At 48.0% G+C, this 18,138-nt stretch overlaps 1 protein-coding gene across 5 annotated transcripts in view; it reads right to left on the bottom strand.

Moving 5' to 3' along the window:
- The window catches only part of lrp4 (low density lipoprotein receptor-related protein 4), a 495,226-nt gene that overhangs the window by 69,746 nt on the left and 407,342 nt on the right, over positions 1-18,138 (bottom strand). For 3 of the 5 annotated variants that reach the window (XM_072466626.1, XM_072466627.1, XM_072466630.1), the window contains exons 15-20: positions 12,393-12,569; positions 8,816-8,941; positions 4,988-5,196; positions 4,132-4,213; positions 2,488-2,593; positions 740-941 (exon numbers count right to left, since the gene is read on the bottom strand). In XM_072466626.1, coding sequence (XP_072322727.1) covers positions 740-941; positions 2,488-2,593; positions 4,132-4,213; positions 4,988-5,196; positions 8,816-8,941; positions 12,393-12,569 — 902 coding nt within the window. The remainder of the gene's footprint in view (positions 1-739; positions 942-2,487; positions 2,594-4,131; positions 4,214-4,987; positions 5,197-8,815; positions 8,942-12,392; positions 12,570-18,138) is intronic. The other 2 variants (XM_072466628.1, XM_072466629.1) reach the window with 1 other exon arrangement.

Raw genomic sequence — 18,138 nt, 5'->3', positions numbered from 1 at the left:
AGGTGATATACAGAGCACACCTCACGAGGGCGAGGATGAGCCAATTCTTTGAAGGAGTAGAAGATGTGTGTGAACGTTGTGGGGGGGGGGGGGGGGGGCGGCTAATCACGTTCATATGTTTTGGTCCTGTCCAAAGCTGGAGGATTACTGGAAGGAGGCTTTTAGGATAATCTCTAAAGTGCTGCACTTGAAACTGGACCCGGGCCCCCGGGAGGCCATATTCGGGGTGTCGGACCAGCCGGGGTTGGAAACGGGTGCGGAGGCAGATGTTGTAGCCTTCGCCTCGTTGATCGCCCGAAGGCGGATCCTGATGGGTTGGAGAGCAGCCTCTCCACCCTGTACCCTGGCGTGGCAGGGGGATCTGTTGGAATTCTTGACTCTTGAGAAGGTTAAGTTTGAACTGAGGGGAAGGATGGAGGGGTTCTACAATTCATGGGCATTATTCATTATGCACTTTCAAGAACTGGATAACATCGAACATTAGTTGGGGGGGGGGGGGCGGCGGAGGGGGGCGATGGGTGTTAATGGTGGCTATGGGTGATTCCTGATTCCTTTTTGTCATGTGTTTCTGTTAACATGCGGGCGAATGTTTGGGGTTTGGTGGGAGGATGGGATCGTTGTTATTGATATGGGGATTGACAGATTTGTTACTGATTATTGTTTATTGTTGGTGGGTGTAAAATTGGGAGAAAAAGGCAGAGAATAAAGAAATATATATATTTTTTTGATGTTCTCATACCGTCCTATCAGTCCCATTGAGGTTGGAATACTCAATTGTCTTCATTCCTGCATCAGCCCAATACAATCTCTCGGTCTCATAGTCCACGGCTAAACCATTGGGCCAAGTGAGATTAGAGGAGATGATGACAATCCGCTCAGAGGCGTCCAGTCCTGCACGTTCAATTTTTGGATTGGCTCCCCAGTCTGTCCAGTACATGTACCTTCAAATAAAGAAAGAATGAAAAAGACCAAGAGTTGGCTGGAATTCTGAATCATAAGCGTTGAAATCCCGTCCCACATATCTGGCCGCGATTCAATGGCCTCGTCCTGCCCGACTTGGTGTCAGGCCAAGACCGTTAAACCTTGAGAGAGGCCTCTCGTGAGATTTGCGATGCTCGAAACGTCTAGCAAGATTCAACGGAACCTCGTGAGCTGCCGTGATCTGGATCTCACTCTCGCTAGGCGAGAGCCAGATATGCAAATTGCTCATTTAACTATGCATTCGCCAGATTCTCATGTGGCCCGGGATTCACCGGACACACCAGGGAGACCTCGCCAAGGCACTGTTTAGTACTGGGCAAACACAAACGTGGACCAGTTGTAACAGCACCTGGAGGGGGGTCAGGGGTCACTGGTCATTGAATACCCCCGGATGGTTGGGCATTGGGCGAGTTGGCATCCTGGTACTCCCCGAAGTACATTGGTACTGCCAGGTTGGCACTGCCAAGGTCTGGGCCTCGGGGGGGCATGTCCGTGAAAGGGGGGGAGGCAGTATGAAGAGTGTTGGGGTGAAGGGGGCTATGAAGGGCCTCGTAAAGGTTTGGGGGGGGGTGAAGGGGAGATCCTGAAAAGGGGGTGCAAAAGGAGGGATGAGGGGTCTGGAAAGGAGGAGGCCCCCAGTGACCCCATTGCGTGGTATCCACACTTGGGGGGGGGGGGGGGGGGGGTAATGCCCATGTCTGCGGAGGGCCCTTCAGTGGGGGTGTGGGGGACGCTCAAGCGTACTTGGAGATCGGGGCACCCTTTCAAAATGGTGGCCCGATCATTGAGGAGGTGGTCTTGCCGACAAGTTCAGCTCCCCACCTCCGAAAACATTTATAGTGTGGGCTAGACCGGGGAGAAACTCCCCAAGGCCCAGGAAAGTGACTACGGGCGTGGTATACTGCCCACATTGCACCCGAAAGGCAGTGCTGCTGTGCCGGTAGATGCCGGGTGATCCCTCTTCCAGGATCTACCCCGGCTCACGAGAGTGGAGCTCCTCAGTGCAGGAAATGGGACTAAATGCGGCCTCATTGGGAAACACCCAATGGCGCTAAACACGCTCTTTACAGGGCTCTGTTGCCATTCGCTTAGAACGCACCCTAACAGAGTGAACACTGATGCGGATCTCACCTAAAAGCCCGGCAGGAAACACTTTCCAAACCCGCCCAAAATGACACATTGAAATCGTTTGGTTGAATTGCACCCATCAGCTTCAATGTTTGCATTGAGCGGACTTGATTTCGGAGACATTTCCTGTTGAGACCAGTAAAATGGCACTACTTAAATCTAATCACCAAATTAGTTTGGGGTCAGATAACTCTGATTAACAGGAAACAACCCAAAGATTTTAAAAATTGCCTTCATTTGAATGAATCATCACATAAATGGAATATGAAATTATCATTTTACCCATAAATAAGTGAAATTCTTCTGGACTTGTAATGAATGCTGTGAAATAACAATAGCTGAATTATCAAACTACGTAGCAATGACAACTGAACAAACCCTCCAAGTGGATCCACTACAATGTCCCTGGGCCTGTCCAAGTTCTCCCAGATAAGGACTGTGCGCATGCTGCCATCTAAATTCGAGGCCTCGATTCTGTCAGTACCTAAAACGAGGAGATGAAGGATTTAAATTAAATGTTTACTTTGTCAAACACGATGGGCTGGATTCTCCGCCCCGCCACATTTCTGCCCCGACCCGCCGGCGGGATGCTCCGTTACGCCGGCCAGTCAATGGGGTTTCCCATTGTGGAGCAGCCCCACGCCGTCGGGAAACCGCCGGGCGCCGGCATAACGTTAGCATTGTGGTTAGCACAATTGCTTCACAGTTCCAGGGTCCCAGATTCGATTCCCGGCTTGGGTCACTGTCTGTGCGGAGTCTGCACATTCTCCCCGTGTGTGCGTGGGTTTCCTCCGGGTGCTCCGGTTTCCTCCCACGGTCCAAAGATGTGCAGGTTAGGTGAACTGGCCATGCTAAATTGTCCTTAGTGACCAAAATTGCCCTTAGTGTTGGGTGAGGTTACTGGGTTATGGGGATAGGGTGGAGGTGTGGACCTCGGGTAGGGTGCTCTTTCCAAGAGCCGGTGCAGACTTGATGGGCCGAATGGCCTCCTTCTGCACTGTAAATTCTATGATGATAACGGAGAATCCTGCCGGTGGAGAATCCCCCCACCCCTCCCCCCCGTATTTAGTGAATATGTTGGATAGTGACAAAAGACTCCTGAAACAACTGCGCCACTCTGAACTGCCACAGCAGGAGACTCCCAGGAGGAATCGCGGGAATGTGTTTGCGATGTCCTCGAAGCATCCCCTGCAGACTTATGGGAGATCCTGGCTTGTGACCGAAATGGGGAAGGTTCGCTCTGGAACCTTCCGGAGACCTCATCGGGAACATGCAGAGGTGAAGTCAAGGCATTGGAGGGAGCACACAAAAGTCCCAACAGCCCACCTACCCGACCCTTCAAGCACCACCTGCCCACATTTGGCAGAGACGGCAGCGCGCATCAGGTTGGTTAGACATCTCAGAACCCATTGAGCTGGAGTGGAAGCAGGTCACCCTCGAGCCCAAGGGACCGCCTCAGGGAGAGGACTCGGATTCATTGTGCCGTGTGATGGAGTTCCACAGAATACACGGCACAGGACATCCATCCAATTCACTCTGTTACAGAGACAAATAAAATCTCAGACTGAAAACTAAACCCTGCTGCAGCAGAGAATCCTCATCACGAGGCTCGAGGGACACCCCATGGCAGAGACTCTGGGTTTAAAACTGCAGGATCTAATTCAGCAAAATCTCGGCCAGAACCATTCCTTGCGGATAGGTGCCCGAGGAGCCCACCCACTCCTGTGCCGGAAGATTGGGCAAAATTTTGCGGCCCCGTTGTGGCAGTGGCAGGGCCTGAGAATTGCGAGGAGTCATTGAAAAGTCCAACAACTTCATCGGGAGATTCCATCAGTGGGAGGGGCTGTACAATCCTACCCATAATTCCACCAGCACGTCTCTCGCTGATCGTAAACACTATAAAAGCTTCACAAATGAAATTATTATTGATTGCTTTCTCTTATGGTAACTTTAAATTCAGCGTCGCTGCATTTGACAGGCAGTAACAGATATGCTGAACATCACTTAATTTTGCTGGGTTACCTGCATCTGTCCAGTATAGCTTGTTTGTCAGCCAGTCAACAGCTAGGCCCGCAGGGCTTTCCAGACTTGTGTCTACCACTGCCTGAAAAATAAGGATTGATTAGTAACATTATCAGATGCAGAATGATAAAATATTCCTTTATAAAGAGTCTAAGATTTTAAAAATGCATTTAAACTAAATCCCCCCGTTAACAAATCAACGGAACATGATATATTACACAGTCTTTATCACTTCCCTACTATTAAATTGATCAAAATATTCTGTCTATAAAACTCATTTTACTGAAACACATTTGTATACATATATAGTCCCCACAATACCACTGAACTGTACAGAATTCATGATGTCGAAGACAATATATCAACTGGGTCTTGTCCGGAATCTTAATCTGACTGTATAACAGCTGAAATTAAATGCTACATTTTCTCCCCATCATCCAAGTTTTTACCAGCCTCAATTAATTTTCTGCATTTGTTCTCCTCGTATTAGAAATATCAACACTTAATTAGGACAAAACTTCATAGGGAGAATGTGCTTGGCATAATATTGAATTATTGATTGCAAAATGTCTTTGTTCGTGAAAATAATCTCCTGGGACTCTTTCATTTCCTTTGTGTTATCGCACTGCACACATGAAATGAAAATTTGAAATGAAAATTGCTTATTGTCATAAGTAGGCTTCAAATGAAGTTACTGTGAAAAGCCCCTAGTCGCCACATTCCGGCGCCTGTTTGGGGAGGCTGGTACGGGAATTGAACCATGCTGCTGGCCTGCCTTGGTCTGCTTTCAAAAGCCAGCGCTTTAGCCTTGTGCTAAGATTTCGGCCTGCTAATCCAAGCAGATACGTGTACATACCTCCTGTTTTGTTCCATCCCATTTAGCCCTGTTGATGGAGTCGGTAGTGACGTCTGTCCAATAAATGTACTCCCCTTTGGCGTCCCAGTCAAGGGCAACAGCACTGCGCACATCGGCCAGTGGAATGACATCGTCAGACTTGTCTTCGGTGTCAAAGCTGATGCGACGGATGTCCGTCCTTCGAGCAAAAAGCAGGAACTTGTCAAGACCTGATAAGGCCGAAAGGTCTCTTGTCACTTCTAAGTTCAAAAAAATCATGTACAACTTCTTCTAAATGTAACATTTTGCAAACAATAATGCGGTAAACATTGAATATACGACTTCCATTTCACACTGGCTGGCAGAATCCAGCAACTCTGGTTAATTCATTAATCCACTTAATGAATAAATGCTGCCGGGTGCTGTGGAACCTTTCGTATTGTCCTGAGTTTATTCCACACTTTGCAGTTTTATTCGACATGTCAGTAGTGACTGCATTACAGTGAAGCACATTTTAAATGTTTTTTGTGGCGCAGTGGGTCGCGTGCCTGCCTCTGAGCCAGCAGCTCCGGGTTTGAGTCCCACCCCAGGATTCAATGGGCAAGGAAGGTGCGTTAATAACGCGGTCAAACACCGACGCCAGGCGGTAAGCGTAGGAGGGACTCTTGGCCAGCCACGTGATGAAGAGAGCACTGGAGCCTCGATTGTCACTGTCTTGGCTCCAGACCACAACGTGCATGTAACGGGACTCGGCGAGTGAACTATAACAACCCGCCACTACATCTTAAAACACACTTTGGCGTCCTAGGTAAAAACGTGCACTGGACTGGACACTTTGCTAATCTGTTCTTCTTATTTGATCTTTATTTTTCAGACTGTTAAATAAATCATAATTTTATCTCATAAAGATACACCAATTACAGTTAAAAAAATTAGTGATTAAGAGTCTCAAGTGCAAAACCAGCTGGTATTACAATCAACCCCTCGCTGGCTTTTTATATACGTTCCTATTTAAAATTTGAATTCTACAGGTGCCAATAAAAGTCGATAATATTGTTGAATATAAAAGCAATGCAGCACATGCGGCTGGAAGGGGCTGGTGTGGGCACCAATATGTGGCATCCACCGGTTTGTCGAGCGGTTTGGGGATTTGTTTATAGATGGGGGATTTCTGTGTTTGGCGCAGTTGGAGGAGGAGTTTGAGCTGCCTGGTGAGAATGGGTTCCGCTACCTGCAGATGAGGGACTTTGCACGGAGGCAGGTATCGACTTTCCCGTACCTGCCGCCCCAGGGGCTACAGGATAAGGTGGTGTCTGAAATGGGAGTGGGGGAGGGGAAAGTATCAGAGATTTATAAGGAGCTGATGGAGTGGGAGGGAGCGTCGATAGGGGAGGGGAAGCGAAAGTGGGAGGAAGATTTGGGTGGGTGTTGGAGGCTGGGTTATGGGAGGACGCCCTGAGGTGAGTCAGTGTGTCCTTGTTGTGTGCCAGGCTTAACAAGACAATTTAAGGTGGTCCGCAGGGTGCATATGACTGTGGCCCAGATGGGCAGGTTCTTTGAAGGGGTGGAGGATAGGTGTGGGCGGTGTGCGGGTGGGCCTGCGAACCATGTCCATATGTTTTGGGCATGTCCGAGGCTCAGGAGATTTTGGCAGGGGTTTGCTGACGCCTTGTCAGAGGTGCTGAAGGTACGGGTGGTTCCGAATCCAGAGGTGGCGATTTTTGGTGTGTCAGAAGACCCGGGAGTCCAGGGGGCGAGAGAGGCCGATGTCTTAGCCTCTGCCTCCCAGGTAGCCCGGAGACGGATTTTATTGGCATGGAGGGACTCGGAGCCCCCGAAGTTGGGGGTATGGGCCAGTGACATGGTGGGGTTTCTCCAGCTCGAGAAGATTAAGTTCGCCCTGAGAGGATAGGGGAGCTGTTTATGTAAGCCATGTTGGCTGGGTTTTGTTGTTGGTTGGGTATGTGTTGTCCATCTTGCTCTTTTGATATCTTGTTGTTTAAATTGTTAAAATTATAAAGGCCTTAATAAAGATATTTTATTTAACAAAAGAATATAAAAGCAGCTGGTTTACGGTACATTCAGGAACACACGGTCCCTTTACTGGACAGCAGAGCACCTCATTCAGATGCTTGATCGAAGAGGTGGCAGACAGAAAGGTTCAGGTTGTATTTTCATTCCACCATATTTGTGTCAATCATCCCTCTTATAAAATTCAGGGAGTCACTGCAGAGAACGTAGCTGTGGCCATGACCAGGCCTTGATATAAAGTTTTCAACATGCGTCGGGAGAGCTAGCATCTATTGCATTTATCCGTAGAGTGCAACAGTGATGGGCAATAAAAGGCCACCTTGAAATTCTGCTACATTAAGCTCAATATCCAGGAAGATAGAGCCACGATTGCAGCACATGCTGGTGTGAATCGTAGAATCCCTACAGTGCAGAAGGAGGCCATTTGGCCCATCGAGTCTGCACCAACCCTCTGAAAGAGCACCCTGCCTAGGCCCAATCCCCCGCAACCCTAACTAACCTTTGGACACGGACAATTTAGCACGGCCAATCCACCTAACCCACACATCTTTGGACTGTGGGAGGAAACCGGAGCACCCGGAGGAAACCCATCCAGATACGGGGAGAACGTGCAGACTCCGCACAGACAGTCACCTAAGGTCAAAATTGAACCCGGATCCCTGGCTCTGTGCCACCCATGAATGATCTACAAGTTCCGAGATCTGGCTGCTAAGCATCTACCAAACAAAGCCAATCACCTATCTGCCTCATCTGGCTTTTAATGCAATACTGGGTGGCCATATGGCTGTGTCTAGGATCAAGCATTTCTACCATCAGTGCACACACAAAAACCAAGACTCATCTGTTGATTTGACGGGAGACTCCATAAAAAGGCCTTATTATTTTGTGGAATATTGCATGTGTGGGAGAACTAGATGTTATCCGTACATTCACCTTTCCTACACCCACTCATCTTCCTATCCTTAACAGCTGATTGTCTGCTTTGATCAAAATTCGAGTTGTACATTCAGCAACCTGACCCAGCGGGGTAGTCACTGGACTAGCATTCCAGAGACCCAGGGCAATTCCCTGGGGACCCAGGTTCAAATCCCACCACGGCAGATGGTGAAATTTGAACTGAATAAAAATCTGGAATTAAAAGTCTCGTGATGACCATGAAACCATTGTCAATTATCGCAAAAAAACATCTGTTCTTGAGGGAAGGAAATCAGCCACCCTTACCTGGTCTGGTCTACATGTGTTCCAAATTGGTTGACTTTTAAATGCCTCAAGGGCATTAGGGATGGGCAATAAATGCCTGCCCAGCCAGCGTTGCCTGCGTCCCATGAGAGAACTTTAAAAACCTGATAACTGTGCCCCAAAATAAGTTGATACTCAAAATGGCTTCCATTTTATGTTATAATCTATGTTGTCTTGTTCTATCGGCTTTAGAAGACTCGAGACAGTCCATTTCTGTCAACACTCTCCTATTTTAAACACCTCCTGTAAAATCCCACACTAATACTAATACACACAGTTCTAATGAAAGCCCCAAATCGTTGCACCTTTTTTTGTGCTTTTGTTTCCACTTATAGACAGTATCCTAGTGAACCTGTGCTACAGCCTCTGTTGCCTCAACATCTTTCATACATTGCGGAACCCAAAAGTGCTTAAAGTGCTCGATGTTTTTACACAGACTGAACCTTTCACATCCCTTGTCATAGTGAGTAATTTATAGCTCTCTCACACAGATTGAAAGTTGAATAGGTGTCTCCAAATCTATTGGATCGCTCTATGGGGGGTTGTCTACAGCAAAAAATGCTGCCAATTTTTACTTACTTCCAGCGCAGCTGTAGGCATCTACTTTTTTGAAGCCAGTCGGACAGGCACACGTGTAGTTGGTGCCACTGGGCAAGCAAAGGTGGCTACATCCTCCGTTGTTGGTGCCACAGTGATTTCTCCCTGCTCAAATAGCAGAAAGCAGAACACACAATATAAATATCATCAACATACATGAGTGTTTCCAAAATGATTTCTTCTGTTCCTGCAGTTCTCGGCTCAAGGGCAATTTCACTGCCCCCACCATGGGCAAGGCAAGGAGGCAGTTCCCGAACCCACCCCACCTCAGCCGGAATGAGGATCGGACCCCATGCTGTTGGCATCAATCTGATCCCGTCGACTGTTCTGCCAGTTGAACCAACCGCCGACACTCGCAACAGGTCTGAGTAGCTGTGGTAACGCACACTTCTACACATATGTAAGTAAGTTAGTAACGTCACCATAGTCCCAGATGACCATAGGCTGCTTGCCCCTTTGAGGGGGGAGAGCTGACTGGTGGAGATTTAACCTGAGGGACACCTCAGGTGAGGGGCAAAATTGAGAAGGCGGGGCTTCATGGATAACCTCAGCCGGTACGGGGAATTGAACCCGTGCTGCTGGCCTCGCTCCGCATTCCGAACCAGCTGTCTAGCCAACTGAGCTAAACTGACCCGCTACTACACCTATGTAGTAGTCTGGAGCTATGGATAGTGATGGTAGAAGCTACGATTTCTTTCCATCACACAGCTGACCAGCAATTGCGCCTACTCTTACCGCCTGTGTTGGAAGGATTTGTAAGTTGATACTCAACCTGTTTGGCAATGCTATGAACACTGCTCCCTTGGCCATCAAGTCCTGGACTTGAACCCAGAGCTTCTGGTTCAGAGGCAGGGACGCTGCTACCCACTGTGCCACAGGACCCCCAAAATAATCTAACATCAATAGTAAGGAGGAATAATAGTATCCATAGTAATAGTATCTATAGTAATAGTATCCATAGTCACGTGTTGCTTTCAATCAGCAACAATCAAGGCTGATTCCTGATAACTCAAGGTTGTGTCTTTTTATATCAAAAATGATTAATTATCTAGCACCCCCAATATATACAATTTATAAAAGGAAGTCACTGCTGAGAAAGTGAAGTTATCCGATAATTAAAATTAATCAACCTTGAAATAAGCGGACTTGGAGCCAGTATATTCTTTGGCCCCTGGTACCATGTACATCAATGAGATATACCATTATTCCAGGGAAGAAGCTGCAGGCAATTACAGCATAAATAATTTATGGTAGTTTGCAATGCTACACTAGAATTTCCTGGGCCATGTCCCAAGACCCTCACCCAAACAGCTAAAAGTTAAAGACAATAGCGCTGACAACCTCCCCACCATTTAAAAGAGAAGTGAGGGCTATTTTCCTTGATCTGCATTTGCTTTCTTGCTGCTTGTGGTCATGTTGACAACAGGACTCACAAACTTTGATCGCCACGACAGAAGCTGCCAAGCTCGGAACCCGCCCACCTGACTGGCACAATGCAAATGGTCACATTTGGTCCGTTCGTTCTGCGGTGCAGTGGGCCGACGCCCTCTCACCCTGACTGCTGACAACTAACCAATCATCGTCAACACCGTTCCTGCCTCTGAGCCAAATACGGAGCAAAGACATCAGCACGAGATACTCAGGCAATGAGACCGCATTAAGTGTTATGTCATGTTAATATTTAATCACTCTGTTCTCTTCCCCTCCCCGGACAGTCCTTAAGCCATCCACAGGGACACTGGCTTTGGTGACTCTGTTTCCGAACCTTCATATTCATAGCTGGGAATCGCTTCCATAATTGGATGCATGTCTAAGCTTAAGTAATGTATACTTGCACAAAAAATTGTTCTGGGGCAATAAATAAATGCCGACAAAAGACAATGAGTGGTTGGGGCCTGGAATGCACTGCTTGGAAGTGTGGTGGAGGCAGGTCCAATCGAGGCGATAGATGGCATTGGATGATCATTTGAACAGAAACAATATGCGGGGTGACAGGGGGAAAGGCTGGAGAATGGCACCAAGTCCTGTTGCTCGGTGCAGGCACAACGGGCCGTATGACCCGCTTCTGCGCCGTAACAAATCGGTGAAAACATCGGAGAGCCAACCTCACCAGGCCGTGTACATTTATCAGCCCGTTACCAGTTCAAACTCAAATATGCTTTGGAAAACTTAATTTTCAGCTTGGCTGGCTCCGAAGAAACTTGCCCTTCCCAAACAAAAGATTTTGACAGGCCATAAACTCATAAAGTGAAGCACGCAATCAATCAATGAAAATAAAACCAAACAGATGAAATGCACCACAAAGCAAGCCGCCAAAATCATAAAAATCCAAAGAAAAGTTCATGAAAATTACCACCGACCGTAGAATTTTAAAAAATGAGCCTGACAAGCAGTGGGCGGGATTTTCCTCCCCTCCCCGGGGCGGTGGGATGTTCTGGTGCCGCCTTTCTCAAAGGGGGTTCCCGCTGAATTCACCCCTCGTGAAACCCGCAGGTGGGGGTGGGGGGGTGGGGGCCAATGGCGGGGCCGTAAGATCCCGCCAATGTGAACGGCCAGAGAATCCCGCCCAATATGTTTAACTTCTAATGTGGACTCAGATTCCAGTTCCGCTTTAATACGATTCTGCATAAATGATTCCAAAAAATATAAATGAACCCAATTTGGAGATAACTGAAAGGGGGACCGAAAATCCTGGAGAAACTCAGCAGGCCCGACAGCATTTATAGGGAGAGGGAAACAGAGTTAACATTTCGAGTCCGTGTCAAAAGGACTCGGAACGTTGGCGGGGATTTTCCAGTCGTCGGGATTCACGGGTTTCCCGCAGGCGTTTCGCGGCGGCATGGGATGGTTTCAATGGGACATCCCATTGACAACCGGCGGGAGGATAGGACCCCCGCCTCCAGCGAACGGCACGCCGGCGAGAAGCACGCGGCTGGGGAAGCGGCGAATCCCACTCGTTCTGTTTCCTCTCATGACAGACGCTGCGCGACCTGCTGAGTTTATCCAGAATTGTCTGTTCTTGTTTCAGATTCGAGCATCCGCAGTATTTCGCTTATTTTGCAGAAAAATGAGGATTGGCATTGTCAATTATATCCTGGTCTTCATTCCTGGGCTACACCACTTGGAAAAACAAAACTAAAAATAAATTTACTAATCAGAAACAACCCCTGCGACCTGAAGATGAATAAGTGCCTTTTCTGAACGAAATTAAACTGAGGGGTATGATTTTTTTTCAAAAAAAGGAAGAGAATGAAATTAGCTCCGTGATTTTTTTTCAATGAAATGAAGTGAAAATCGCTTATTGTCACAAGTAGGCTTCACATGAAGTTACTGTGAAAAGCCGCTAGTCGCCACATTCTGGCGCCTGTTCGGGGAGGCTGGTATGGGAATTGAACCGTGCTGCTAGCCTGCCTTGGTCTGCTTTAAAAGCCAGCGATTTAGCCCTGTGCTAAACAGCCCCTAAACCAAAGTATCCAATGCTTCTGTTTGTCTTTAAATTGCAGAAGTAAGGGTTAAAGTTAAAGTTTTTGTCCAAGTTTATGCTTTATGTTCTCCTTACCTGCTGGTTGCCTCTGTGGATGGAGTGTGTGGATGTCCATTGGGAAATGGAGCTTATTGCGGATAATCTCCTGGTTTTTCCCAGTAAACTTGTTGGCGCTATTGATGCTTTTGGTGTGCCAGTCGGTCCAGTATAGGCTGTCTTCAAACACTGTGATAGCAAAAGGATGGGGGAGGCCTGAAACAACAGAGTTAATATGATAAATTGTTGACTCCCGGAGCCTTGCAGTGGTCAAATGCCACACGACATCCAATGGATAAGTAGCATCTGAAACTGCAGCCGCGCACCGGATGTTTATCAAGCCAGGACGTCTTGGGAGCTGTATAACAATGGCGAATGGGATCAGATTCTGGGATAGCCACCGCCCCCTCCCCCCTTACAGTTTCTGATAAGAATAAGGATACAGGTAGCCCACCTGTGGCAGCACTCCCACACTTGCCATCTCCGTTGTGAGACTGGGAAGTTCTAACCCCCGCCCTGCCATTTTCATGAAGTCGGTAATCACCCGTCAGTAAGGGTGATTCACAGACTGTCAGAGGAGCCGTCGTGAGCCATGATGGAACCTCAGTCCCAACTGGAGAACTGCCGTGAGCTTCCCTGCGCTTGGCCCAGCGAGGCTATTCAACATTAATTGGTCCACTTAACGGGGCCTCACGGGCTTCTGGCCGCAAATAAAGGCTCGCCAGCTGATTCGCCGGCACTGCGCTCGCCAGCCCCTCGCTAACAAGGTCGAGCAGCACTTTCTCAGCCGACCCCAGCCAGCTCGCAACAATGGCGCCCAGGACACTGGGAGATTCCAGAATAGTCTCTCCTGCTGTTCATTGGGAATAGCGGGATCAGCGCCGAGCACAATGCGGCCAGAAAACCGCGCCCCTGGTTTAGCTTAAAGTCAATATGGTTTTTCAGTTTCAATTGACACCATTGTTTACATTTCCAAGTCTTGGTTATGACACTGAGTCCATTATAAATGCTTGGCAGATTGTCAAATACAGGGGACCATTTATTGCAGCAGGGGGTTGTTTTCACATATTGTGTGACTTTTTAAAGAGATTATTAACAGATTATCTGTCTTTGATGTGGTTGAGGAACAAAGAACAAAGAACAAAGAAGAGTACAGCACAGGAACAGGCCCTTCGGCCCTCCAAGCCCGTGCCGACCATGCTGCCCGACTAAACTTCAATCTTCTACACTTCCTGGGTCCGTATCCCTCTATTCCGATCCTATTCATGTATTTGTCAAGATGTCCCTTAAATGTCACTATCGTCCCTGCTTCCACCACCTCCTCCGACAGCGAGTTCCAGGCACCCACGACCCTCTGTGTAAAAAACTTGCCTCGTACATCTACTCTAAATCTTGCCCCTCGCACTTTAAACCTAGGCCCCCTAGTAATTGACCCCTCTATCCTGGGGAAAAGCCTCTGACTATCCACTCTGTCCATGCCCCATATAATTTTGTAGACCTCTATCAGGTCGCCCCTCAACCTCCGTCGTTCCAGTGAGAACAAGCCAAGTTTATTCCACCGCTCCTCATAGCTAATGCCCTCCATACCAGGCAACATTCTGGTAAATCTCTTCTGCACCCTCTCTAAAGCCTCCACATCCTTCTGGTAGTGTGGCGACCAGAATTGAACACTATACTCCAAGTGTGGCCTAACTATGGTTCTATACAGCTGCAACATGACTTAACAATTCTTATACTCAATGCCCCGGCCAATGAGGGCAAGCATGCCGTATGCCTTCTTGACTACCTTCTCCACCTGTGTTGCCCCTTTCAGTGACCTGTGGACCTGTACACCTAGATCTCTCTGACTTTCCATACTCTTGAGGGTTCTACCATTCACTGTATATTCCCTACCTGCATTAGACCTTCCAAAATGCATTACCTCACATTTGTCCGGATTAAACTCCATCTGCCATCTCTCCGCCCAAGTCTCCAAACAACCTAAATCCTGCTGTATCCTCTGACAATCCTCATCGCTATCCGCAATTCCACCAACCTTTGTGACGTCTGCCAACTTATTAATCAGACCAGTTACATTTTCCTCCAAATCATTTATATATACTACAAACAGCAAAGGTCCTGGCACTGATCCCTGCAGAACACCACTAGTCACAGCCCTCCAATTATAAAAGCATCCTTCCATTGCTACTCTCTGCCTTCTATGACCTAGCCAGTTCTGTATCCACCTTGCCAGTTCATCCCTGATCCCGTGTGACTTCACCTTTTGTACTAGTCTATCATGAGGGACTAAAGGCCTCACTGAAGTCCATATAGACAACATCCATTGCCCTACTTGCATCAATCATCTTTGTGACCTCTTCGAAAAACTCCATCAAGTTAGTGAGACACGACCTCCCCTTCACAAAACCATGCTGCCTCTCACTAATACGTCCATTTGCTTCCAAATGGGAGTAGATCCTGCTCGAAGAATTCTCTCCAGTAATTTCCCTACCACTGACGTAAGGCTCACCGGCCTGTAGTTCCCTGGATTATCCTTGCTACCCTTCTTAAGCAGAGGAACAACATTGGCTATTCTCCAGTGCTCCGGGACATCACCTGAAGACAGTGAGGATCCAAGGATTTCTGTCAAGGCCTCAGCAATTTCCTCTCTAGCCTCCTTCAGTATTCTGGGGCAGATCCCATCAGGCCCTGGGGACTTATCTACCATAATATTTTTCAAGACGCCCAACACCTCGTCTTTTTGGATCTCAATGTGACCCAAGCTGTCTACACACCCTTCTCCAGACTCAACATCTACCAATTCCTTCTCTTTGGTGAATACTGATGCAAAGTATTCATTTAGTACCTCGCCCATTTCCTCTGGCTCCACACATAGATTCCCTTGCCTATCCTTCAGTGGGCCAACCCTTTCCCTGGCTACCCTCTTGCTTTTTATGTACGTGTAAAAAGCCTTGGGATTTTCCTTAACCCTATTTGCCAATAACTTTTCGTGACCCCTTCTAGCCCTCCTGACTCCTTGCTTAAGTTCCTTCCTACTTTCCTTATATTCCACACAGGCTTCGTCTGTTCCCAGCCTTTTATCCCTGACAAATGCCTCCTTTTTCTTTTTGACGAAGCCTACAATATCTCTCGTTATCCAAGGATCTCAAAAATTGCAGTATTTATCCTTCTTCCTCACAGGAACATGCCGGTCCTGAATTCCTTTCAACTGACATTTGAAAGCCTCCCACATGTCAGATGTTGATTTACCCTCAAACATCCGCCCCCAATCTAGGTTCTTCAGTTCCCGCCTAATATTGTTATAATTAGCCTTCCCCCAATTTAGCACATTCACCCTAGGACCACTCTTATCCTTGTCCACCAGCACTTTAAAACTTACTGAATTGTGGTCACTGTTCCCGAAATGCTCCCCTACTGAAACTTCTACCACCTGGCCGGGCTCATTCCCCAATACCAGCTCCAGTACAGCCCCTTCCCTAGTTGGACTGTCTACATATTGTTTTAAGAAGCCCTCCTGGATGCTCCTTACAAACTCTGCCCCGTCTAAGCCCCTGGCACTAAGTGAGTCCCAGTCAATATTGGGGAAGTTGAAGTCTCCCATCACAACAACCCTGATGTTTTTACTCGTTCCCAAAATCTGTCTACTAATCTGCTCCTCTATCTCCCGCTGGCTGTTGGGAGGCCTGTAGTAAACCCCTAACATTGTGACTGCACCCTTCTTATTCCTGATCTCGACCCATATAGCCTCACTGCCCTCTGAGGTGTCCTCCCGTAGTACAGCTGTGATATTCTCCCTAACCAGTAGCGCAACTCCACCACCCCTTTTACATCCTCCTCTGTCCCACCTGAAACATCTAAATCCTGGAACGTTTAGCTGCCAATCCTGCCCTTCCCTCAACCAGGTCTCTGTAATGGCAACAACATCATAGTTCCAAGTACTAATCCAAGCTGTAAGTTCATCTGCCTTACCCGTAATACTTCTTGCATTAAAACATATGCACTTCAGGCCACCAGACCCGCTGTGTTCAGCAACTTCACCCCGTCTGCTCTGCCTCAGAGCCATACTGGCCCTATTCCCTAGTTCTCCCTCAATGCTCTCACCTTCTGACCTATTGCTCCGGTACCCACCCCCCCTGCCATACTAGTTTACACCCTCCTGTGTGACACTAGCAAACCTCGCGGCCAGGATATATATGCCTCTCCAGTAGATGTTTGTTTTTACAACAGGTGGATGGACCACTTGAGGGGGTGTTTTTTTGAATGGGTTTCATGAAGGCGAGATTATTTCAGCATGAAATGTGTTTGGGTGTGAGATCTATTGGATTGCTAGAAATGTAACGTTTTTCATCTCCAATTCAAAGACATGGGGCAGGATTTTCCTTCCCACCAGACCCGTTTCCTGGTGCGGTGCACCCCCGGCGGCAGCGGAACCCTCCGTCCCAGCAGCTGGACAGTGGGGTTTCCCATTGTGGGTACCCCCACGCCATCGGGAAATCTGCGGGCGTGAGTCCGTTTCCAGCGAAGCGGAGGATCCCGCCGACTGAGAATCCCGACCATGGTTCCTGAGCTCTGACAAAGTAGATACTGGGGAGTGGCTACGGAGGTATGAGCATATGAGGGAGTATGGAAGGGGCATTAGGGGTATGAGGGGAATATGAGGAGGCATGTTGTTAAGTGGGGGCATGAGCAGTTTTGGACTCTGGGTCTGTACTCGATGGAGTTTAGAATGATGAGGGGGGGGGTCTCACTGAGAGGCCTAGATCGAGTGGACGTGGAGAAGATGTTTCCACTAGTAGGAGAGAGTAGAACCCGAGGGCACAGTCTCGGACTGAAGATGAGGAGGAATTCTTCAACCAGTGGGTAGTGAATCTGTGAAACTCAGTTCCACAGAAGACCATAGAGTGTCTTTAATACAGAGATTAATAAGGGGATCAGGGGCACAGAGAGAAAGCAGGAGAATGGGGATGAGAAACATATCAGCCATGATCAAATGACGGAGCAGGCTCAATGGGTCGAATGGCCTAATTCTGCCCTTATATTCTATGGTCTTGTGGCATGGGGAATATGAGAGGGCATTGGGGGGGGGGGGAGAGCATGTAGGGGCAGAGGAGCTTTGGGGGAAGAGGCAAGTAGGGTGTGTGACAGGATGAGAGTTTGAGGGCTTGACCTTCATCATTAAAACTGGGCCAATGTCCCAGTGAACAGAGGCAGGTGTTTTAGTTTGCTAGGCTGGTCACCCGCCCAAAGGCAGCGTGACCAACTCCACCCTGCTCCCGTCTATCGACACGGAAATGTGGCAGGCGTGGTCTTTTTGAAGGAGTCGGGTGAGACGAATCCTGGAGTTTGCTGACTCAACCTTCCCTTCTCCTCAACAAAACATGTTATTAATCACCAAGTTCAATGGCTTCTGCCAACTGCTCAAAGGGAGAAGGAACTTAAAAGCGCTACAAATGTAAAAATGTCATTACGCAGCCGAAGAGACAGGATCAGATAATCTGCGCTGAAGACCACTTTGAAGCATGTTTTCTCGAGTCACGGCTACCTAATCATGTTCCGTTACTTTGACTACCCTCATTGTTTTCCCCCTTAGCCGTTGAGACATCCTCTGCTGTCACAAATATAAACCTCAACATATGAACACACTGGCAAGTCTTGGTTTTCTATTTTCGCATTCCCACCATTAACTAATTTCTTTCTTGCTCCCTGTGAATTTGTCTTTGTACACATCCTGACCATCCGTGTTGCACTTCAGTCCCTGACTGGTATCCAATGTACAATGGCAGCA

The sequence above is a fragment of the Scyliorhinus torazame genome, chromosome 10 (assembly GCF_047496885.1).
Source record: "Scyliorhinus torazame isolate Kashiwa2021f chromosome 10, sScyTor2.1, whole genome shotgun sequence".
In the NCBI taxonomy this organism is placed as follows: Eukaryota; Metazoa; Chordata; class Chondrichthyes; order Carcharhiniformes; family Scyliorhinidae; genus Scyliorhinus; species Scyliorhinus torazame.
Note: the sequence above shows the minus strand (reverse complement) of the source record. Positions and strands in the feature narration are given on the sequence as shown.